Below are 26,610 nucleotides of genomic sequence, written 5' to 3' on the forward strand. Positions count from 1 at the left end.
AGAAGGGAGATAATGACGTGGTCCATGTATTTTAAAAAACCGTGCCGTCACGCCAGAAAAATTCACTTCCTGATTAAATGACTTGGAGTTAAGTTCATTCATTTTTCCTATAAATGGAGAGAGGGATGTCTTTGTACCTGGCGTTCCCCCTTATTCTTTTGGAATTCTTATCAGCAGGTAATCAGAATCTTCATTATATCTGGTTAGTGCTAGTGTTAGTGTTTTACATGTAAATTTACATGTAACGATGTATTGAAAATTATGAATCAGTCAGAAATACCTGAACTTGTATAAAAGTATATGTACACATTTAAGACAGGTATTTAAACGATCAATCATATAAACATTAAATTTTATATCTTACGCATTCTCACATAGAATATTTTTTAAAAGTAAAGTTTGACAATTGTCACTGCATGCATGTGTGTTTGATAACATGTTTAAACTTCACGGAATTTTATCTGTGGTATTCAAAGAAACATTAATGTTGTTTTCGTGGATAGAATATTCAAAGAGCATGATAACACTTCGATTTCTTACAATATTGCTGCAAGATTTTTTTCTTTGGTTATTAATAGCAACGCGCAAGCCTATAGATGGACAAGGTTCCTATTCAATAAACAAATCTTTAAAAACCAACCCAGTATATTTAAACATCCTGACCTATTTTGGACATAAACACAGTGCCGTGCGTAAGATTTCTTGATTCTGTTTTAGTCTGAGCCCATCAAGATAAAGAGAATATAAACTAAATTTATCTGCATAAGGAAAAGTATTTCCTCTGCTCACAGCGTTTGTGATTGTTCATTTCCTGGCCTTGCTCCTCTTGAGGTTTTTTAATGCATCATCTTCATTTTTATTGGTCTTCTTTAAAATAACATGAACAGCTGATATTCAGAAAGTAGCACTTAAACGTTCACAAGACAAGGAAAAGGAAACATTAGATAGTCCCAAATGATAAACCAACATATATGAGATGTCTAAGACTTAAAGAAATATTCACACTTAAATCTACGTATTTATATCACCCTAAATTTCAAATGCAAATTAAGACACCAGTATGAGGCATACTTTTTAGGGTACCTGTAAAGTGCGAAACGAAATAGAAACGAAACGAAACGAACTCAAACAAAACGAAATCTACCGAAACGAAACGAAATCTATCGAAACAAAACGAAACCTACCGAAATGAAACGAAACAAAACTTTCCAAATGTTTTTCAAATCATGGTATTACTGGCACACAACAAGTGATATAAAATGTGTAACTGCGTATGGTCTTTTAGCCGGGCTTATTGCTCAAAGAGCAATTGCCGGCTTATGTGATCCTGTTCAAGGCAGGATGTTAACCCCATAGTCGCCATTTTAAAGTTACGTGCAAAAATATAGTTCTTACTCTCAACCGCTTTTGAGATAATACAAACGCTAAATAAAGCAACAAAAATAAAACCAAGTTTTATCTATATAAAATAAACATTAGTAGTAATGACTTTGAAAACTTCATAAGTCAAAGAACATAGTTCATTAGCGTAAGGTTTTTTGATTATCAGTGTTACCGTAGTTCTCTACACATACGAGGTAAAGCAGGAGAGGGAACCAGACTGGCCTGTTTTACATTCAGCTGCGGTACCAGATTAATTCTGATTCTGACAAAATCGGACCGTGGTATTAGGATTGAAAAACTCACTGTCATTGTCTTATCATTTATATTGATAGTTTTAAAATAACTTTTTCATCAGAATATAAACGTGATTCATGTAAGAAATCCATTCTACTCTGTAAATGAGCCCGGCTCTCTGTACTTCTGAGTACTTTGATTTAACTTCATATGAAATTTATACACTAGTAGTTCAAGCACTTGTTAACACAGGCAACTGTTTCGTATCAGGGGTACCCAACTTGTTTTTAACATAATGTACCTAACTAAATTTCAGGCACCCCTGCTTCAAGCTCATATTTCGTTAATATATAAATTATTGATCTACATTAAATTGACATCGTTCGCTTCGACAGACTTTTTTTCTTGTCAATTAAATCGTTTTAGACGTCTTTGGTCGATCCTTTTTATTGCAAGCCACTCATTTCTTCCTCGAAAATTACACCGATACAAAATAAGACCGTATGTACGTAGATAAAATACACACTGCGGTTGGAGTTACATGTATAAGTGAACGATAAAACCAGACACCTCGGAATGAAGTGCTCCTAAGTCTCTGGTTTTGAACCTTTACATGTAACACATCAATTTTGATAGATATGTTGTATCTAAATGAATAAGGGCTGAAAATAAGAGGACGACATAAAATTTAGAAAATACTGCACATATTGAAATCATACATGCATAGTATGCTCGCGCATATTTGCAGCTGGCAGCAGTTCATACATATAAATACATCATTAGAGAAGGGAACATAATTTATCGGCATTCAAATTTTATATTAACAAGTGCTTAAACTATCTAAATTTTATTTGAAGTAGAACAAGATGTGTTTGTGAAACACTGATGCCCCCGTATGGCAACATAGTGAAGATTAAACTTTTCTTAGATGCAAATTTAATATATTGGTACTTAAAGTAGAGTCTCCTAACTGGAAATAAAATTTTAAATCATGAAAGCCCTATCACCATCTGTTCCCAAGTTATGGCCAGGCTAAAGTTTTATCATAAGTATGGAAATCTTTAAGATCAAGGTCAGAAGGTCAAGGTTATTGTTATCCAATGAAAGGTCTTTCCACAAAGATCGCACATTTGAAGTATGGAAGCCCTAGCCCTAACCATTCCAAAGTTATGGCCAAGATTTAATGTTTTTTTCATAAGTCCGAAAATCTCCAAGGTCAAAGTCAAAAGGTCAAGGTTATTGTTATCCAATAAATGCTTGTGCTACAAAGAATATATATGTGAAGTATGGAAGCTCTAGCCCTAACCGTTCAAAAGTTATGGCCAAGGTTAAGATTTTTTAATAGTAGGTCAAACTCTTAGGTCAAGGTCAAAGGATCAAAGGTCTTGATATTAAATGAATGGTCTTGTCACAAGAATTAAATATGTAAAGTATGAAAGCCTTAGCTCTTACCCTTTAAAAGATATGATCAAGGTTTATTTTTAAAAGTAGGTCAAACTCCAAGGTCAAGGTCAAAGGGTTAAACTCTTGGTATCCAATAAAGTGTCTTTTTACAAGAATTACATATATGAAGTATGAAAGCTCTAGCCCTTACCGTTAAAAAGTTATTGGCAAGTTTTTTCATTAGTACATAAATCTCCAAGGTCAAGATCAAAAGGTCAAGATTGGTTGTATCCAGTGAAAGGTCTTGCCACAAAAAAATATATATGTGAAGTATAAATGTCCTGGTATCTACTGTTCAAAAGTTGTGGCCAAAGTAAATATTTGGATTTTTTGTGTAAAAGTGGGTCAAACTCCAAGGTCAAGGTCAAAGGGTCAAATTTGGTGGTATCCTAAGAAAGGTCTTGTCACAAGAAATAAACATGTGAAATATGAAAGTCACTGCTCCACTAAATCAAAAGTTATGGACAAGGTTAAAGTTTTTAAGGACAATCAAACAAAAAGCTAGACAGACAGACGGACACGACAAAAACTATATACCCCCGAAACTTCGTTTACGGGGGCATAAAAAGTCCACATGCAGTTACACATACATACTTATATACATCTACCTGGATTTGAAAAAAAATTTGATAGTTTTGTATTGTTTCGTTTCGTTAGGTTTCGTTTTGATTTCGTTTCGTTTCGTTTCAGTTCGTTTCGTTTCTATTTCGTTTCGCACTTTACAGGTACCATACTTTTTAATAGGTGCATTTGAAAAATTTATGTTCAGAGGTAACATTTAATTTCAATGCTTTTGGTGAACGTTTAAATAAAAGCATTTTCACAACTTACGACAGAATTACGTATATCAGCCATTCTCCAGAAATGGTTCCATTTACAAGATAGCCAGTGTTGAAAAATAAACTTTTGATTTTTGTCTTCAAATTGTTAAAATATTTTACTACAACCATTCTCCGACATTGATATGAAATTTTTACTCACGGATGTTTTCTCATTTTCGAAAAATTTGATTTTGAAGACAGTACTTAAAATCATGTTACGGAAGTCAGAAGTAAACATATACCACTAATCATAGGGGAATACACTAAAAATAAACATCACAAAGCACTTTATTTGTTATTTTACTGGAGACCAATTTTTGTTGTGTCAAAGTCTCCAAAAATTAAACTTCAAGACATATATTTTAGAAAAATACCCTTGTCTTACCAAAATCCCTCTTTTTACACCAAACAAGACAAGAATGTATCAATTTTCATTTGAATTTGAACGCAAACTAGGAACAATATCTTATATTTAGGTATTTTGAATATAACACCAAATCCATGAAACACTTATGCAGAGATATTATTTCACACATATAAGTTGAGCGATCTTCAGAAATACTGACCATACAAGTTACGGATGTCAGCATGTGAATATTTTTAGGATTTTATGCTTTAAATAGATATTTAAACTGAATAATATCGGGGAAAAATAAAATACAGGTTATTCATCATAGAAATAGTTGATTACTTAATGTATTTCGAACTAGAAAATAGCACATGTTTTGATTTTGTCAGTAAACAGCAATTATGAAAAAAATTAAAATTGAGAATTCTGGTTTGTTTGCTAAAAAATAGTGAAATAATTGAACAAAAATTACATGCTATGGTGAATCTACCACCTATAATTTTGTTAGTTTAAAAGATAATAATATATATATCTATATTTTTTTTCAAAAAGGAAAGCTTATATATGACTCAAAACTCTGTTACAGACGTCAGACAGTCTCCTCCTGCAAATAATTACTCTGAAGATATCTAAAGTTGTCTTGAAATTGATGGTTTACAGTTTCCTCAACTACGTCAAATTCCTTTTCTAGGTGAAAAAACTGGATATTTTCCCTACAGGAAAAAGGGGGGGGGGTTATCACCAAAAGATCAAATAAATACACTTTCATATTTTCACTCTTTTTTCTCTCCATTTTTTCTGCCTTTCGCATTTGTCAATAACATTCAGTATATATGTATATATATTATGCATTGGTTTAATCTAAATTAAATATCTTTATGCGCCCGGATCGATAGATTCAGGGCGTATATTGCTTTTGTCTTGTCTGTCTGTCTGTTTGTTTGTTTGTTTGTCCCCAACTTTAACCTTCACCATAACGTTTGAACCATGAAAGATAGAGACTTAATATATGGAATGCATACTCCACTAATTAAGCTCTTTCAAATGACACCAAGGTCAATGACCTTGTGACCTTGACTGTGGCCTACATGCATATGCTAAAAATTGCTTTTTTCTGCAAACTTTAACCTTCGCCATAACTTTTGAACCATGAAAGATAGAGACTTCATATTTGGTATGCAAACTCCACTAATCAGGTTCTTCCAAATGACACCAAGGTCAATGACCTTGTGACCTTGACTGTGACCTTAATGCTAAAAATAGCGTTTTCCGAACTTTGTTGCCACCGGGCGCATAGTGTTTCACATACACATCTTGTTTTTTATTTAAAAGAAGTCAATCAATTAATCTTAGAAAGATTGGTGATAGGTGTCAGGTATTATAAAACCTGACATCCGTAACCAACATTATTTAGAAAAAAATTACCTACAAAAGAGTTTTACACAATTAATTCAATCAATATACAATAAAATTTGGATATGTGCATATCAATACAGTATTTCAAGGGGCCAGATAGATTTTTTTCATATGGTATTTTTTTTTCAAATATGTATGATACACAAATATCTGATCACATATTTTGTAAATCAATAAGTTTGGTGCTCGAATATATCAATGGAATAAAACATCTAAAGCATATTACGCATTAATATTTATCACTTTTTAGATATAAGGCTGTTTAAAGTTAATTCTACGTTTAACGTCACATCTAAATTTCAAAACCTACGAGGGAGGGAGGAAAGGCTGTTTAAAGTTAATTCTACGTTTAACGTCACATCTAAATTTCAAAACCTACGAGGGAGGGAGGAAAAAAATAAACAAACAAAATTTTCAAACAATTGTGAATTTATTCAAATTAACCTATTCAGTACATTAAAAACATTATAATTAAGTAATATGAGCATTTAATTGATATGACACCTAAGATTAATTTTCCTAGCAGAGTTTTTCCTTAGTGTGTAAATCAGTTTGAGTCCTATTCTTAGCAAAAAATGTAGTCTAAGACTGAATGTGCAGGAAAGTGGCTTTTAACTAGGCCTCAGTTGTCCTTTGGATTTATATTGCCACATGTCCATGGTACCCTGGAGGCAATTGCTTCTTCTTGTGGGAATAGTTGCTCAATATCTACAATTAAAATTATTGATGACAATATTTAAAACTGTTCATGTTGAAATATCCTCAAATTGAATTATGTCATATTTTTTCTTAGTACTAGACCTAGTAGCATTAAGTTTTGAAAGTGTGAATACTAATATTTGGACCATACTGATAGCTGTTAGATTATCTTTAATACCTTGAATTCCACACAAAAGACAGGATTCTTTACGTCTTGGAATACCTCAAATCACTTTCCTTACTCTCCTTCACTTGAAAGGCCCATCTTCGGTAAGCTTCTCCCTGCTCGAATGGTTAAGACAAGTATTATCTTTTCCAAAAATTGTAGCTATTTGTACATGAATTATGAAGAAATCAATTATCTTACTCATTACTGTTCCTTTCGATTTTTACAGACATATTTTTTTAATATTAAATAAATTAAATAAATAAGGTTTAAATGATGCTTTTCACTGTATATAAATATTGGTTTTTGACACACTTTCCACTCAGTAAAAAAGTTTTTCGATTCTCTCCAAAATACAATGAAAAGTTCAGCCAATAATCACGAACTGAGAGTCTGTTTTCTGTACGTGATTTGAAGACTGAAAAAAAAAAAAAAAAGTAGACTTTGTCATTAACTTCAATAATAAAATCATCTATTTTTTACTTACATTTATGGTCCCAAGCTCTTTAATTCACTAGTTTTCTTTAATAAAACACCAACTGCCTTTACTGCGGCTATCAAAGCACATTTTCTGTCACTACGGGAAGCAGAATTTAGTCGCTAATTGTAGAACCAAACCGGAACGGACATACGGAATTCCGAATCAAAACGAATTTCTCATAAACCTACGCGCGCGGGTGACGTTAAACATAGTTTTAATTTTAGACAGCCAAAAAAATAAACAAACAAAATTTTCAAACAATTGTGAATTTATTCAAATTAACCTATTCAGTACATTAAAAACATTATAATTAAGTAATATGAGCATTTAATTGATATGACACCTAAGATTAATTTTCCTAGCAGAGTTTTTCCTTAGTGTGTAAATCAGTTTGAGTCCTATTCTTAGCAAAAAATGTAGTCTAAGACTGAATGTGCAGGAAAGTGGCTTTTAACTAGGCCTCAGTTGTCCTTTGGATTTATATTGCCACATGTCCATGGTACCCTGGAGGCAATTGCTTCTTCTTGTGGGAATAGTTGCTCAATATCTACAATTAAAATTATTGATGACAATATTTAAAACTGTTCATGTTGAAATATCCTCAAATTGAATTATGTCATATTTTTTCTTAGTACTAGACCTAGTAGCATTAAGTTTTGAAAGTGTGAATACTAATATTTGGACCATACTGATAGCTGTTAGATTATCTTTAATACCTTGAATTCCACACAAAAGACAGGATTCTTTACGTCTTGGAATACCTCAAATCACTTTCCTTACTCTCCTTCACTTGAAAGGCCCTATCTTCGGTAAGCTTCTCCCTGCTCGAATGGTTAAGACAAGTATTATCTTTTCCAAAAATTGTAGCTATTTGTACATGAATTATGAAGAAATCAATTATCTTACTCATTACTGTTCCTTTCGATTTTTACAGACATATTTTTTTAATATTAAATAAATTAAATAAATAAGGTTTAAATGATGCTTTTCACTGTATATAAATATTGGTTTTTGACACACTTTCCACTCAGTAAAAAAGTTTTTCGATTCTCTCCAAAATACAATGAAAAGTTCAGCCAATAATCACGAACTGAGAGTCTGTCAGTCTGTACGTGAAAATGACAAAAAAAAAAAAAAAGTAGACTTTGTCATTAACTTCAATAATAAAATCATCTATTTTTTACTTACATTTATGGTCCCAAGCTCTTTAATTCACTAGTTTTCTTTAATAAAACACCAACTGCCTTTACTGCGGCTATCAAAGCACATTTTCTGTCACTACGGGAAGCAGAATTTAGTCGCTAATTGTAGAACCAAACCGGAACGGACATACGGAATTCCGATTTTCAAAGACGAATTTCTCATAAACCTACGCGCGCGGGTGACGTTAAACATAGTTTTAATTTTAGACAGCCAAAAAAATAAACAAACAAAATTTTCAAACAATTGTGAATTTATTCAAATTAACCTATTCAGTACATTAAAAACATTATAATTAAGTAATATGAGCATTTAATTGATATGACACCTAAGATTAATTTTCCTAGCAAGTTTTTCCTTAGTGTGTAAATCAGTTTGAGTCCTATTCTTAGCAAAAAATGTAGTCTAAGACTGAATGTGCAGGAAAGTGGCTTTTAACTAGGCCTCAGTTGTCCTTTGGATTTATATTGCCACATGTCCATGGTACCCTGGAGGCAATTGCTTCTTCTTGTGGGAATAGTTGCTCAATATCTACAATTAAAATTATTGATGACAATATTTAAAACTGTTCATGTTGAAATATCCTCAAATGAATTATCATATTTTTTCTTAGTACTAGACCTAGTAGCATTAAGTTTTGAAAGTGTGAATACTAATATTTGGACCATACTGATAGCTGTTAGATTATCTTTAATACCTTGAATTCCAACAAAAGACAGGATTCTTTACGTCTTGGAATACCTCAAATCACTTTCCTTACTCTCCTTCACTTGAAAGGCCCTATAAGCTTCTCCCTGCTCGAATGGTTAAGACAAGTATTATCTTTTCCAAAAATTGTAGCTATTTGTACATGAATTATGAAGAAATCAATTATCTTACTCATTACTGTTCCTTTCGATTTTTACAGACATATTTTTTTAATATTAAATAAATTAAATAAATAAGGTTTAAATGATGCTTTTCACTGTATATAAATATTGGTTTTTGACACACTTTCCACTCAGTAAAAAAGTTTTTCGATTCTCTCCAAAATACAATGAAAAGTTCAGCCAATAATCACGAACTGAGAGTCTGTCAGTCTGTACGTGATTCGAAGACTGACAAAAAATCAAAAAACTAGACTTCGTCATTAACTTCAATAATAAAATCATCTATTTTTTACTTAGTACATTTATGGTCCCAAGCTCTTTAATTCACTAGTTTTCTTTAATAAAACACCAACTGCCTTTACTGCGGCTATCAAAGCACATTTTCTGTCACTACGGGAAGCAGAATTTAGTCGCTAATTGTAGAACCAAACCGGAACGGACATACGGAATTCCGAATTGTTTGTTTTTTTCAAAGACGAATTTCTCATAAACCTACGCGCGCGGGTGACGTTAAACATAGTTTTAATTTTAGACAGCCTAAAAACATAAGCATGAATATTAAAATTTAGAAAATACCTTTTAAGCGCTTAAAACTATATAGGGTATGGAATCTGATTTTCCAACCTGACATACGTAACGCTACAGAAAATTTCTAAAAATAATATGATTTCATGTACATTGTACATACATGTATTTGCTCTCATTTTCTGTAATATAGATGAACTTTCGTTACAGATATTACACAATGCTGTACATTATTTGCTTTTTTTAAATTGAGGAATTCCTGACAAAATTTCTTTTTGGTAAAGTAAAGTACGCTTTATAACATGCCTTCTTAAGATAATAATAAATTGGTGATTATACAATATATATGTAGACTATGATATCGTAAAAATACAGCTCCAGACACCCGCATATAACTGAGAGCTTCCTTGTAGATGTATATAGCGATACCGTGTTCACTTACATGTATCGGCGATTTTCTTTTCTCTTCCTCGTCTGTTTTGTATTTTTTTTTCTTTGTGATTTTCTAATTTTTCTCCTTTATTTCTATGATTGATCATATTAAAAGAGTACATTTTTAATGAAAAAAAAAACCGTTATAAAGTTAATTTGACTAAAGGTAATAATCTTAAGTCTTCGAATACTCGTGAATATGTTTTTTTCCTATACATAAATCTGAGCTCTGAGGATCCCAAGAACCAAACTGCCCCATCTCAGAAGTAAACAAGAAACATATTGACGTAAGCGTAAAAAAACCCAAAAAACTGTCACTTTTTATGAGTCTTTGATGCACGAACTACAATGCATGATCTGTTATCAATAAAATATATTAATATTTTCATATGTCCGGGTCCGTTACAGGAAACATTGCATGCGACATCAAGGATTTTTTTCAACAGCCCAATTTTCTTCATAAATAAATATAAGTAGTACAAGTATAAGTTTACAGAACATATTTGCATACTAGGGACTCTCTCTCTCTCTCCATGATAAACGTGTTGACTTTAATTTTTCGATCGTCAACTTCCCTTACCTATGCAGCAATATACCTTCATCACCTGCACACGGAGTTCATATATCTCAGTTAATTCGATACGCAAGGGCATGCTCTACGTATGAACAATTTCTAAAACGTGTAAATTGTTGACAAATAAGTTGATGAAAAATAATATCGGCAGTATCGTTTAAAGTCATCATGCATTTCGTAAGTTCTGTGAGTCAATACGATGACCTTGTCAACAAATGCAATTTATCATCGAGTCGAATGCTGACTGACGTTTTTCATACTAATTGCTATTCCATTAATTATACACTGAATTGAGTACGGATTTTTCCCAAGTATCTCCCGATCATGACAAGGAGCTTACAGCGTTTGTGACCAGTCGTCAGGGGATGTTCACTCTTCCATGGCACCTGATCCCACCTCCGATATTTCGGAGGTCCCTGTTTGCTCTGCTCTTATTTTGTACTGTTTTATGGACTTTTGATCATGAATGCTGTTCGTTATCTGCATGTTTCATCCTCCCCTGATTGAGCAAAAATCTAGATGTATTCTGTCTATTAAGAAATTATTTTGAAAGATTTTAAAAAAATCCAATTTGAAATATATAATATATATATAAATATAAACGTCATTAAATTTTAGATAATGCTTAAACATGAGTGATTAAACCGTATTTAATTGAAAATTTTAGCCAGGCGCAAATTTAGCGATACTTTAATTTTTAGCGAGTTTGTAGTTTTTTAGACGCTCTACATGTACCACTGAAGCACGCATGCGACTCGATGAGATGGGATCAATGAAATCCCAGATTTCGAGGATGAAAAAGTAGAACAATTTCGATATCTTAATGTCTTTTTAAAAAGCACAGGATCACGTCTGTTCAAGGCTTTTTCACAAGCTGTCCTACAAACAATATTAACAAACAGTTTTGATTTGGATTTTCATACCATGCAAACTGTTGTCCTTATATGAATGTTATAGAGCACATTCCACTCAAATGATTGCTTCGTCGTTTGTAATGCTGAATCAAATTTCTTGCAAAGCATTATGGAAAGTGTAGACAAATACACCAAATACCCCCAAGTTTGGAAAATCGATGCGTTTGGGTGAACAGTAAGAACATACGTTCATGTCCTCAATCTCAGTCCAGTATAATTTCTTAACATTCTGGTCATTCCCTCGCTGTTCAAGGAGCAAGACCAAACAAATTAAAGCTTGAATGTGATGTGGTTGTTTAAGGGACAAGGCGATGCCACAACTAAAGCCAATTCCTAGCATAATAACTTTGAAATCAAAACAATCCTTTTTGGTTCCAGTTTAGTTCTATACTCATTCGCGCAGTGGTTCGAGCGTCTGTCCTGGGGTCGGATTTGATACGAACATAGCAAGTTCGAATCCCATTTCCGACGCAGAGACCGGTTCTTCAGACGAGAGCAAATAAAATGAATTATGATGACGCAGTACTAAGGTACTGGCATGAATGAGATTCTTCGCTGATAAAAGGACGTATGTGCCCATTATAAGTCATAATTTGCAGACCGTCACTGGCAAGAACTAGCATCCCGATGTGGGTGAAAAATTCACAAATGGACATTAAAAACAGATAAATCATAAGCAGAGCTTACATGTACGTGGACCTCTAAAAATAGTGGTGGGATCAGATGACATAGAAAGCTAAGAATCCCCTGTCTACAGGTCACTCTTTGTTATGAACAGGTAAACAAAAATAATCTGATGGTAATTAATTGTGAAAATAATGCCCTAATGAAAATTATGGCCTAATGAAAGACATCATTTAAGTAAAGACGGATTGTATTTTCAATACAAGATCATACATGTATTGACGTGAAACAAGATTGTTGATTTTCAAGAATCACTATCTGGCCGATTTAACATGGTATCGACCATACTATGAAAAACTATGAAAAAACCCCATTAAGAATGCATTGAAAAGGTTTTAAAAAAATGCATGAAGTATTTGATAATGTATTCATCAAATATACTACAATGAAGTATACATGTACCGTAAATCTGTATTTTTTAACAGTAGTAGGATGAATATGAAAATTACAAGGAAATTCAAATTCCAGTGTAATGAACAAAATACAAAAAGCATACAAAAAGTATTTAAATTAATATTATTTAAGAAGTTGAAAAGATGTTCATTTTTAAGTTCTTTCAGGATAATTCTTAGAGGATAGTCCTTTTCTCTTTTAGATGCCTGTACCCCTAGCATATCTGGTTCATCGTCCATTAACCTTAAGGTTGGTGAACGTCATACTTTCAGTTGCAGTTATTCATCATGCAGTACAAATAGGACAATATCTTGGCGACTAAATTCCGTAACCCAGACAACCAATGTAAACGTGATTTATAGTACGAGCATTGGTTCCAGTAATGTAACACTATATGCTGGCAATGCTTCCTTCACATATACCCCGTCAAGACCATCATCTACCAGTCAAAACACAGTCACGGTGTACTGCTATGCAAGGACATCAAGTGATTCTGTCAGGGTGAACATACAATGTGAGTGAGTTGATTTAGCAAAAAAAAAATTCACCTCTTTAAAAATTATTAATATTTAGCATGTTTGATATTGTATTAACGCATAAGTTTGCCTAAAAGTTAACCATTAATGAATTGTATTTAGATGGACCAGAAGTTGCCAGATTAAACAAAACAGGAACCATAACCCTAACCGAGTATGACCCCACTCCTTACATTGCTTGTGAATCAACTTGCAATCCGGCATGCAATTTTACTTTTCTTAGAGGCGGATCAACACGTCATACCGGAGTCTTTTTTCGACGGTTCGTTCAACGAACTGACACCGGGACTTATACTTGCAAGGCTTCCAACAGAGTTGGTTCTATAACTTCCAGCACGAATTTTAATCTGAATGTGCAATGTGAGAAAATGTTTACTAAAATGAAGTTGTAAATATATGCATTTTAATAGACCGAAGCTGTAGTCTTTTACACGAATAAAACATTTTAATTGAAAGTAAAACATTATACAATTATTTAATGCCTGAGCAGTCAATAGACCAGAATATTTTTCCCGAGGTGCAGGGAACAGCTCAGTGTGTTCTATTGCCCGAGGCCAGCCGCCGAGGGCAATAGAACACACTGAGCTGTTCCCTTTACCGAGGGAAAAATTTTCTGGTCTATTGACTGCTCAAGCATTAAATAATTGTTTTATTATTACCTAATCAAGTAAATTTTGTTGTTTTATTATAGATTTAATATTTTCATTTATTCTGTACGTGTTTTCAGTTTTTCTTATCTTTTCAAACCGATCTACTGACTGGCGATCTATTGACCGGTCAATAGACTGCGATCTATTGCCAGGTCAATAGACTGCACGTTCTGTTGACCGGTAACATATTTCGGAAAAAACCGATCCGGGTTTCAAATTCAGTTGTTTTGTAACACTGCACAGACATGGTAAACAATCATCTTATTCGATCTTTCGACATTGGTTTTAAAAATTGTGTGATTTCAATGGTCGGACATCTTATTTAATGAGAGTTACTTTTAATTAATACAATGTGGGAAGTGGAGACCGGTCCTTTTGGTGAGACCTATCAACCGAGGTCCCGTGTCGCAGTAGGTGCACTGCTGGCACGAAAAAGGTCTCTCTCCACCGGCAAGTGGTGGCGTCTCCATATGAGTGAAAAATCTTCGAGAGGAATGTAAACAATAGTCTATACAGTCAATCTTTAATTAGTATTAAAGATGCGCCACATCTAGGTATAGATTTACAATATGGTACGGGAACCTTCTGTACTGAATATACAATTGTGAACACTTAATACGGAAAATAAGATTAGGTAATAAAACAATTATTTAATGCTTGAACAGTCAATAGACCAGAAAATTTTTCCCCCGGTCCAGGGAACAGCTCAGTGTGTTCTATTGCCCTCGGCCGCTGGCCTCGGGCAATAGAACACACTGAGCTGTTCCCTGCACCGAGGGAAAAATATTCTGGTCTACTGACTGCTCAGGCATTAAATAATTGTATATTGCCTAATTTTAATTTCTTAATTATATTATATTTATATCATTATTTAATTATAATTATATTTGTATTAAGTTTTCATAATTTTATATTCAGTACAGAAGGTTCCCGTACTAATACGGTACTATATTGGTAATTTATACCTAGATATGGTGCATCTGTAATATTAATTAAAGATTAATTGTATAGTCTATTGTTTACATTCCTCGGGAAAATTTTTCACTCATCTAGAGACGCCACCACTTGAAGGTAGAGAGGGGCCTTAATAATTTTTCGTGCCAGCAGTGCACCTACTGCGACAAGGGACCTCGATTTATAGGTCTCGCCCGAAGGACCGGTCTCCACGTCACACAGTGCATTAATTAAAGTAACTCTTATTAAATAAAATATCAGAGTCGACCAATGAAATCATACAATTTTTAAAATCAATGTCGAAAGATCGAATAAGATGATTGTTTACCATATCTGTGTAATGTAACAAACAACTAAATTCGAAACCCGGATCGTTTTTTCCGAAATACGTTGCCGTCAATAGAACGCGCAGTCTATTGACCAGTCAATAGATCGGTTTGAAAAGATAAGGAAAACTGAAGACATATACATAATAGGTGAAAATATTCAATCTCTAATAAAACAAAATTCATTTGATTAGGTAATAATCTTGAATACGTAATTTCTTTCCCCGATTTCTTTCTTTTTCCAGATCCTCCCAATTTTCAATTGTCACGTGTTCCGTCTTCCAGTCAAGTTGAGGAGAGAACTGTAGTCACCTTCACTTTTAAACCACGTGAGGAGGGTAACCCAACTTCATACACTTTTCTACAGTGTAATCACACCACCTTTTCCGGCGAGTTTCTCAGAAGTATCGACTACAAGAAGACCTTATCTCAGCTTACATTTTCACTTCAAAATGTATCAATAACAGATGGAGGGCGGTATATCTGTGCAGTGACCAATAATATTCCGTTTAGAAATGGAAACAAAATTGTGACAGCGTCTTCTGCTTTACAAATTAAAAGTAAGTGAAGGAACTAGATAAAGTCGTAAGTGCTCAGAGTTTATGTAGAGTTTTACAATACATCGTATATCAACGGTCAGTAACAAAAGCATTTTAATTGGACGTCGCATAGAAAAGCAAGACATTATTTGCAAATTAATGTGATTTAAACGAATAATTGAGATAATTTACTGGTGACAGACATTAGGTATTATTTTTAAAACGTATATCAACTTAAATTTCAATTCTTGATAAAATTTCAGAATCAAAATGATTTCAACAAAATATTAATATTGACAATGACAAAATAAAAATTGCGACAGTTTTGACACGATACAATATGACTATTTATGTAATATCTTTCCAAAATATAGCTCCACCTATAGTTCTGATGGATACTAAAAATGTGACGCTAAATGGTGACGGAAACTGGACGTTAAGCGTAGATTTCATCAGTCTTTCTTACACACCAGAGATTTTTTGGTACAAGATCGTAGACGACAGAACTGCAGATTATCTGGAAAATATAGATACGAAACAGAAAGGCCACACAATGAAAAAGGACAATGTCAGTTTTAGTATACCAAGCTATATGTGAGTAATCATACCATCCATCAATTTAATTCTGGTTGTCAATCTGGTTTATGAAATTTTAAAAATATAAATATTCTAAAAAAATAATTTAACGTCATGGACTTGCTTTGGTCAAAATTTAACCTGTATAATAAAATATTCATTGTTGATTTTAAAAAGAACGGGTTACATTTTGATTGGCTGACACATCCAAAAGAAGAAGCCACGTGATTTACATAAAAGGGTTGCCAGATATTACAAAACACAATGAGTGTCATTTGCGTCAATCACTAGGAAAAAGGAGTTTAGAAAGAAATATGATTGGTTTTGATATTGTGTTGTACATTATTTAACCCCTTTTGGTTAGTAGCGCCCTCTATATTCTGTTTAACATTTCAAAATGTCATTACCGAAACTGTCATTTTTTTAAAGTGTTTTATGCATTAGGGCCTGTTACAAATAACTCCTATAAAAATACACAGTGTTTTGAACAATTGTTTTCAAATGCTGATGAATTACCTGTTTAAAAATTAATTTTGCTCAAACCATGACTGTTTCTAAATAAATTTGGAATATATATATATATAAAAAAAAGTTATGGAAATCTTTTACCAGAACGCACTGTCACTACCGCAACGCATTGTCATTACCATAACGAGGAGAAAATAGGTCAATTAATTATCAATTAATCTAATAATAAATGTAATAAAGTGTTTAATCAACATGCATGAGTGCGTGAAATCTCACACCGTAGAAAAATGGAAGCAAAATAATCATATACACCCCTCAAGTGGTTTATTGACCATTGGTTTTTTTGCTTTTTTTTAAAACGTAAATTTAACACCACAGTACGAAAAATAATGTACGAATATCTAACTCAAATAATCATGAAGGTAAGATATTACTAAGATTTATTACTTCAAACTATGAAAAAAATGGTTTAATACTTTAACAATATTTTATAAAGTGTTGCGGTAATGACATTTTTTTTTCATGTATGTATGTGTAAGTCTCAAAATAAGCAATAAAATATTCTAAACATTGCTGCTGCATGTTGGAATGGTTTTCTCTATGTTTGATTAAGTAAATAACGCAGAAAAATTGAATAAAATAGGGTATAAATTCTGAGTTTTGGAAAAGGCTGTGCAAACATTTTTATAAAACACAATGACTTGCGTCAATCACAGGAGTCTGAAGTTTTTTTCGTCCAAGAAAAAAAAAATCCGGAAAAAAATTTCCCACCCTCAACTAAAAAAAAAAGTTGGAAATCTTTTTACCGGATTTTTTCTTTTAACGATAAAAACTTTGGAACAGGGTTGGAACAGTTGAAGCATTTTTGTAAACCGCTTCGCGATTTATAAAGTGTAGACTGCCTCAACCAAATTCTTAAGGCTGTGCCTTATAACCTGGAAAGATAATATATTCATTCCTTAAAGCTGAAGACAATTCGTAAAAAGAATGTGTGCGCCATTTTCGATCGGACTCTTACTATATCTGAGGACCTCTATATAAAGCGGCAGACTTAGTCACCGTTCAGTGTAATCAGTCAACACAGGTGTAGAAGGACATATGCTATACATCACTTAGTAGCGACTGTAATACTTTTTCAAATGCCGGAAAGTAAGATACCAAAGAAACTTACAATAGTTGCACAGGTCAGTGCAGTATACAAAGTTTACCAAAGATACACGTAACTGCAATAAAATGTTAACAATTTAATGCAAGATAACCAGCACGAATACGGGTTGTCATTCCATGCCGATGCCCGAGACAATAAAGCCTTCAAGTGTAACGAATGCGAAGAGTATGCCCTGGTATTGATATCGTAAATACTAACATCGAAAATGACAAACGAGGGTTAATCCAAAAGTTCATGGATTTATTTCTGAAATTGTATTGTGATTTGATGAAATCAAACATAGGAATTTTCATAATATAGATTCATTATGCAACAATACTGGAAAATTTCACCACGTTTCAAATACCAAATGGAGACTTCCATGTAACGTCAAGTTAGGTATATCACGTCACGTTATTAGAGCATCTCACCACCATGTCCAGTTCGACTAAACTTATTCTACAGAATGCTGGCTTTTTTCTCTCCAATTCTCCTTTCAAGAAAAGCCTGAGTATCCTTTCGCAATGAATTATCTTCACATTGCTCCCATATTTCAAAAATACTCCCCTTCTTACCATATGATGTTCCATTTACAGTAGCGATGTCAAGCATAGTACTGTAGATTCCTAATTATACGCGAGGAATTAATTATCACGCAATTTCGCGAGAAGCAACACTCGCGAAATAAAATTACTCGCTTTTATTTTTATGTTGCTGAAATCCATGTAAATTCTATTGATCAAGCGTCCATTCGCGAATTATTATTCTCGCGATTTGAAGTTAGAGAGCCGTCTCGCGATAATAAGTACTCGTAAAAAATAAGAAATCTACAGTAACTCAGCGGTCAACGTCCATTAACGCTTACTTTGTCATGCTTGTCTACGAGGAAAAACAGACCCTCCAAAAGGTGGTCACACCTTTAACCAACCTCCATGGAAGTTTTATTTTTCTTAAATGGCTCACGACACTGGAAAACCAGTTGCTTGATGCATTTTTCTGCAGCCTGCATCATTATACACAGTTAATTAGAGTGTTCCTGAGATTTTCACAAAACTTAAAGCTTGACCGAAATTTGACCTTACATGTATCTAACATTTTAAAAATGAACAATAAATCACCAATTAAAATCTAAATATCAAGTTAAATCAGTAAAACTCTTCAAACATAGGTCTATAAGAGGCCAAGCAATTGTAATAATGACATTAATTCATAGAAATGTAGATTTATATGCCAGTTGGTGCATTAAGAATGAAAATTGAAAATGATTATGAAGGAGTAAATGTCTCCCCCGCATTTTCAAACATCCGTTTCTATGGTAACTGCCATTAGGCTACTAATTATATATATCTAGAATATTTTTTAAATCAAAATAATTCAACAAGTGTCTTTATTATCATTTATAATTTTTAAATACTAGTACTTTGATTCTGAAAAAAAAGTTTGCATAGAAAGTTTATGAATTCAAGTTTTTCTCTCTGCAGGTGGTAATTAAGAAAAGGGAGTTTATTAAACAATGTCTTTTTTTTTGTAGAACAAGTGTCAAGACCAAGGATCCCGGTAAATACTTGACGTTTATAAAAAACTCAATGGGGAATGCAGTAGTTCAGTATCTCATCGCAGTTCAAGGTGAATAAATTTTTCATTTGAATTGTATTTACACCCAATAAATATCATATTCTTTATTTTAAATACAAATCACCATACTAAGTTGATCAGTACATGCACACCACTAAACATATCACCTTAATAATCAAAGTTGTTCAACCAATGTTCATTTCAATTATAATTTAATTTATAATTTAACCAAACTCATTCCTACTCTATACGATTATTTCTGCAGATTTAAATTTTAACTAGAGATACAGTAATCATTGAACTCACTAAATGATACCCCACCTCCCATATGATTATTATGGCAAAACCCATGTTTTGCTTTGTGAGACCTGAAATAAGTGTCAGATCAAAAAAGAGGTGCACAATGGCATTATAAAGAATCTAGGTGTGAAAGTATCATTTAATTTTATTCAGTAGTTTAGGAGGAGATGTGGATAAATGATGGGTGCTCTTCAATGAAACATATGGACAGAACGAACAGTATTCAAGATCAAAAGTCCATATAACAATACAAAATAGGAGCAGAGCAAACACGGACCTCCAAAACAGCAGAGGTGGGATCCAGTGCTAAGGAGGAGTGAGCATCACCTGTCGACCGGTCACACTCGCCGTTTGCTCCTTGTCATGATTGGGAAATAATGGAAAAATCCGTCAATTCAGTATAAATAATGGACTCACTAACAATTAGTATAAAAAACGTCAGTCAGCTCAATGATAAATTGTATTTGCTGACAAGGTCATTGTATCGCGAGACTGCTGATATTTTTGTTTCATCAACTTGTTTGTCAATAATTTTCCCCGTTTCAAAAATTGTTCATATGTAGAACAAGGTTCTCCATAGTTTTTTTAATTTTACGCGAAACACTAAAATTTTTCGGTATTTTCGCGATGAAATCGCAACTGAATCACTATTCATTATAATTACAAAAGTATGCATGCACACTCTTATTTAAAAATTGCTAATTCGTTACACAAAAGGTTTGGTCGTAAACATTGATAAAAGTAAAAAAGCTCTGAAAAGCAGAGGAAATTCTGACCGATACCATTAAATACAGTCGAACTACTTTCCATAGACCTAAATCATAACATTTTTGAAAGTAAATTTCCCGTGATTATTTATCACTTTTTGATCGAGTTACTGCATTACAAAATAAATTTCAGAACAGTTAAATACTTTTAAGAGTTCCTTGAATATGTTGAAAATTGTAATCAATTTATTTACATTAATTAAATGACTTCGGTACGATGTTATGTGTAACTTACAGTGCTAACATAATTCTAGAGCCGTTGCTTTATAGAAAAGACGTATCTAAATATATATATTTTTAAAATAATATACTTATAATATTTTTTGCAACTACCAATTAACCGTTACGTGGAAGTGTAAAAAACAAATTATTGGTGTTTGTTCCTTCATGCGTAAAGTCCGGCGGGGGTCTAGGAGATAATTGATTGTGCAAGGTGAAGCCCTTAGTAATTTAGTGCTCTAACTTTTAGAATTGAAAGACGGTAGAATTGTTGGATTAAAGTTCCTGTCATAGAGAATTTATATGTGTTTTTCTAATTATCACAGGTCTTATTGTGTCGGCAACATTTTTACTTTGTGACATTCATAAAATTTGAATCGTTACTGTGTCGGAAAAAAAAAATTACTGTGTCGGGAGCAACACAGTAAAACAGTTCATGGAGAACCCTGGTAGAGCATGCTCTTGCATAAGGTCATTGTATCGACTATAGAATGAATCTTATGGAGAGAACGAACAGTGTTGAAGACCAAAAGTCCATAAAACAACAAAACAGGAGCCCTTCAAAACATCAGGGGTGGGATCAGATGCAATGGAGGAGTGAGCATCCCCTGCCGACCCATCGGTCACACCCGCCGTGTGCTCCTTGTCATGCTCAGGAAAAAACAGACAAGAGGCCCACGGGCATTATAGGTCACCTGAATATCATGTAACAACTTTCAAACAATGGAATTTGGTTTGTGTTTTAAACCAGAGGCCATGAAATTCAGAATTTTGAAAGAGGCACTATTGCTTATCATAATTATACACTAAGCATGCTTACTCTAGTTACTTAATATCGGGCGGTAGATCAGAGTAACAAAGAAAAAAATACATTTCCACTTTGTAACCAGTTGTCCAAGACCCAACAGGAAGCACAAATATCAAAATTATGGAAATTTTATCATAAATTTTATTTCATCATGAATGATTAATCAATACCAAAAGAGCAAATTTTAATACATTGATCTATTTTCAGACTATGTAACACCCCCCCCCCATACCCCTGTCTCAGGGGGCATGAAATTAACCATTTTACTAGATGCACCTTTCTCCATCATAAATATGTATACTTAGATCACTGGCATAATACCCAGGAGCAAAGAAAAGTGTTTTCAAAGAATTAATGCATTTTCACTTTATAATCAATAGAGCCCTGCCCTAACACCAGACCCAGGGGTCATGAAATTGACATTTTTGGAAGAGGCATCCATCCTTATCATATCTATGTTCATAGTTCATTGGTTTAATACCCAGGAGCAATGAAGAAAATTTTCAAAGAATCAATGTATTTTCACTATATAATCAATAGAGCCCCTCCCTAACACCAGAACCCCTAACCCAAAGGCCATAAAATTCAAAATTTTTGAAGAAGTACTCTTGGTCATCATAACTATGTACTTAATTATTTTGTTTAATACCCTGGAGCAGAGGAGAAGACTTTCAAAGAATGAATGTATTTTCACTATATAATCAATAGAGCTCCACACTAACACCAGAACCCCTGACCCAGGGGCCATGAAATTCACAATTTTTGAAGAAGTACTCTTGTTCATCATAACTAAGTACTTCATTATTTTTATAATATCCTGGAGCAGAGGAGAAGATTTTCAAAGAATTAATGCATTTTCACTATATAATCAATAGAGCCCCGCCCTAACACCAGAACCCCTGACCCAGGGGCCATAAAATTCACAAATTTGGTAGAAACACTTTTGCTCATCATAACTGTGTACTTACTCAGTTTATTTAATACTCAGGAGCAGAGAAGATTTTCAAAGAAATAATGCATTTTCACTATATAATCAATAGAGCCCCACCCTAACACCAGAACCTCTGACCCTGGGGCCATAAAATTCACAATATTTGAAAAGGCACTCTTGGTCATCATAACTATGTACTTGGTTAGTTTGTTTAATACCCAGGAGCAGAGGAGAAGATTTTCAAAGAAAAAATGAACTTTTACAATATGATGTATATAGCCCCACCCTAACACCAGTACCCCTGACCCGCGGGTCATGAATTTCACAACTTTGGTAGAGGACTCAATGCTGATTACAATCATGCAAACAGTTTGACTGCTTGATGTTCAGGAGTAAAGAAGAAGATTTTTAAAGATTGCACTAATTTTAGTGGTTTTTGCCCCACCCCTCAGGCCCCAGGGGGGCAGGGACCATGAAATTCACAAATTTTGCTCCCCTTCACCCATAGATGCTGTATACTGAATTTGGTTGAAATTGGTTCTTTGATTCCAGAGAAGAAGCTAAAAAATGTTCAAAAGTTTACGAACGACGTACGACGAAAACAGATAGCAATAGGTCACCTGAGTTTACTCAGGTGAAAAATCTGTCGTCAATTCAGTGTATAAATAATAGACTAAAGATGAAAAACGTCAGTCAGCATTTGACTTAATGATAAATTGTATTTGCTGACAAGGTCATTGTATCGACCATAGAACTTACGAAATGTTGACTTTAAACAAGACTGCTGATATTCTTGTATCATCAACCTGTTTGTCAATAATTTACCTAATAAAAAGTACTTAAGTAAAATATCCAAGTATGAAACAAATGTGTCAGACACTGTAGTATCTTTTATCTCAAGCTCCCCAGGAAAACAACATATCGACATAGGAATGGAAATTACCATTGTTAATTGACAGTACGTTGTCGATATATCTAAATGTCGAGTTGAAAGCTAAAGCAAGTTCTTCTTCTTTTCATGCAAAAGATTTTGCAAAAATTCTGCTTCATATGAATACAAAAATAGGACTGCTAATAACGGAGTGCAATTGGTACCCATGGGGATTCCAATAGATTGTTGGAAAACCTGGTCTCCAAAAACCACATAGATATTATCAATCAGAAACTCAAGCATCTTTTTGATGTCGACTTCAGAGTTCTTGTGTAAGCAGTTACGAGGGGTGTTAGAAAAGTTCGCGGACAAGTTCTATTGTGAGCGCGCTATTTCCACGAAACCGGTCAAACTTTCCAGATAAAATCTTTACCATTTTTCCAACAAATATACAAGAATTTGATGCTCTCCGGTGATTATTGAAAAATATACAGCATTTTTATTTTGATAAAACTTGCTTCACGGAGCATGCTACATTTTGGCACGTTTACATCACAAAGACTCTTCATTAAAATTAAAAATTGCACAATTGTAGCGCAAAGAGATTGATGATATTTTACCTGCCGCTAAAATATGCAGGAAACGTCACTGGGAGAAATTTTGAACTAAATTGAATGGTATTTGACTGTTTTATAGCCGTTTATAAATGATCAACGCGTAAAAAGACAGCCAAAAATCGGAACGTCATTGAGCGTCATGGAGCACTGCACTACGTGAAAAATATGTGTGCAGACAGGAAAATTTTGCCCCGGGAATTTCTACACATACAAAGAACAAGTTTTCAAATGGTTATAGCTTCAAAAGAATGGAAGGAGTGACATTTTGAATGATTAACTCCATCGATACTTCAATACCCCCTTATGGCATGGACGTTGCGTTGCACCTATAATTTATGGTTTTGCATAGTTTCCATACCTGATCGATTAACTGCATAGACTTTTTTTCTTATTTTTAAGATCTTTTAGGAATCAGTACAAAAGACATTATAGTAGAAAAGTAACATGTCTTGATATAGATAATCAATTTTAAATAGAAAAAAGATAAGAAAAATTTTTTATAGATATAACGACAAAGCTTAACGGGTTGAAATCTGGTTGTCACGTCCTTACGAAATTATCCCATAAAAAAAATAAAAACATTTTAAAATTTCAAGATTTTATTATATATGATTTTTTACATACCAATAACCAAAATGTAGGAAATGACATGATACACAGTACACAATAGATTTTCCGTAATTCAATGTGTCCGCGAATTTTTCTAACAACCCTCGTAGAATGACTGTGTTTTCACAAAATGATTAATGACGAGGTAAGTACGAGTTCCATTTTTATTGAACTTAGGAAATAATGACTTTAAACGAGACTGCTGATATTCTTGTTTTATCAACTTGTTTGCCAATAAACCTCGTTTTAGAAATACAATTTATCATTGAGTTAAACGCTGACTGACGTTTTTCATACTAATAATGTTAGTTCATTATTTATACACTGAATTGAAGACGGATTTTTCCATTATTTCCTGATCATGACAAGGAGCACACGGCAGGTGTGTGTGGTCAGAGGGCTCACTCCTCCATGGCACCTGATCCCACATCTGATGTTTTGTCCATGTTGCTCTGCTCCTATTTTGTATTTTTTTTTTTGGACTTTTTTGATCTTGAATACTGTTAGTTATTTCCATATGTTTAATATAGCCTCATTTTTTATGTCAACATAGTTCTTTGTATCTTGAAATTATATAAAAAAAATAACATTTTAAAGTAGTTATGTTATGCCGTTTCATTCATGTAATGTTGAACCTACCAAATGCAATGTGTTTTGTTGAATGTAGTTGAACTAGGATTTCACATTGATAAATTAACGGAAAACAAGTTGTATAAGGATAAATATGAAATACAAAAACACAACATTTATGATGCTTTGTAACGGAGGAAATTTAATGAGTGTTTCCTTGTAGTACCTGAGGAACTCTCGAGTGATTCGGGAATTGCACTGATAGCTGTAGGATCTGTTTTCCTCGTTCTGAGTGCCCTTGCCATTGGGATGGCAGCGTTCTTATTCTACAAAACTAGAGAACAAAGTACGTAACAAACCTGTAATCTACAAAAAAATATATATATATATATATATATATATATATATATATATATATATATATATATATATATATATATATATAGTTCTATATATATATATATATATATATATATATATATATATATATATATATATATATATATATATATATATATATATATATATATATATATATATATATTCATTGCTATATTTATAATGAACAAAAAATGGAATTCTTTTCATGCAAGGTTATATATTCCTCCTTCTATTGATGTTCTTTCTCCAACATCAATCGAGAACGATTACAGGGAACCAGACAGGGAGGTGAGAGAACCAGCTAGGGAGGTGAGAGAACCGGCAGGGGCGGTGAACCCTGATGAAGTAGGAATACAAGTGCCACCGGAACAACCAGGGGGTAAGTTTTCTTTAATAGAAATTGTAAGTCAATCAAAAATAAAACTGCTGCTCCATCAACTTTAATAACACTGCTAGTTTCTCAGATGAAAAAGTCCATTTTAGCTCTACAGGACCTATTACACAAAATAAATAAAAGATATAAGTATACTTTCAACTTGTCCTGGTGAAATAGCAAATATTATACACATTATGCTACGAAAGTGCAGTGTGAAAATTCTCGTTTACTTTTATTGATTTGTATGAGAAAGAAAAACAGCTTCAAGAATTTGTTTAGAAAGGCCATATCGTAGAACAATGTAATTTAGATAGCTTGACTATATAGTTCCTAATACTAAAATTAAATAGTTTCAGGGTTAAAGGTCATAAAGCCACCAACAGAGTAAGTACATAATACAATAATTAAAATGCATGTTAACTGTTTTTATACCTTTTTTTTTTTAAAACAACACTTTTTTACTTGCACATTTGCAATGACTTTGTTCTTATTTCTTCACTAGAATTTAAACTTCAACAAGGAAATTAATGAATCAAAATTCAAAGATTTGAATAGATAACTACATTTTCTACACTCTTCCGAAGAATATAATAAATTTATACATATTGATTTAATCACTAATTTAGGCATCAGCACTTCAAATGTACTCTATTATGATTTTAGTAGGTATGATACTAAATATTATTTTCATATACACCTCTTATTTTTAATTTAAAAAATTAAGTTACTGTAAACCTTGGTTGCGTAGTAAAAGAAGACAACACAGGTTTCAAGTTCAGCAGGTTATATATTATAATATTTCCAACT

General features: G+C 33.1%; 1 protein-coding gene across 1 annotated transcript; it reads left to right on the plus strand.

Moving 5' to 3' along the window:
• LOC134258605 (hemicentin-1-like) lies at positions 1–25,400 on the plus strand. Its single transcript, XM_062741158.1, has 7 exons — positions 1–177; positions 12,786–13,097; positions 13,222–13,479; positions 15,295–15,609; positions 15,963–16,182; positions 19,311–19,405; positions 25,270–25,400. The coding sequence occupies exons 1-7, from the start codon at positions 114–116 to the stop codon at positions 25,398–25,400; spliced, it is 1,395 nt and encodes a 464-aa protein (XP_062597142.1). The 5' UTR covers positions 1–113.
• The last annotated feature ends 1,210 nt before the right edge of the window (positions 25,401–26,610 follow it).

This window comes from Saccostrea cucullata, unplaced genomic scaffold, assembly GCF_032062105.1.
Source record: "Saccostrea cucullata isolate Sc308-1 unplaced genomic scaffold, CSIRO_AGI_Scuc_v1 ctg1451, whole genome shotgun sequence".
Classification (NCBI taxonomy): domain Eukaryota; kingdom Metazoa; phylum Mollusca; class Bivalvia; order Ostreida; family Ostreidae; genus Saccostrea; species Saccostrea cuccullata.

Coding starts and splice junctions, on each gene's coding strand:
- LOC134258605 (XM_062741158.1), top strand. CDS start 114: ATGGAGAGAGGGATGTCTTTGTACCTGGCGTTCCCCCTTATTCTTTTG. Junction 13,098..13,221: donor TGTCAGGGTGAACATACAAT/GTGAGTGAGTTG, acceptor AATTGTATTTAG/ATGGACCAGAAGTTGCCAGA. Junction 19,406..25,269: donor GTATCTCATCGCAGTTCAAG/GTGAATAAATTT, acceptor GTTTCCTTGTAG/TACCTGAGGAACTCTCGAGT.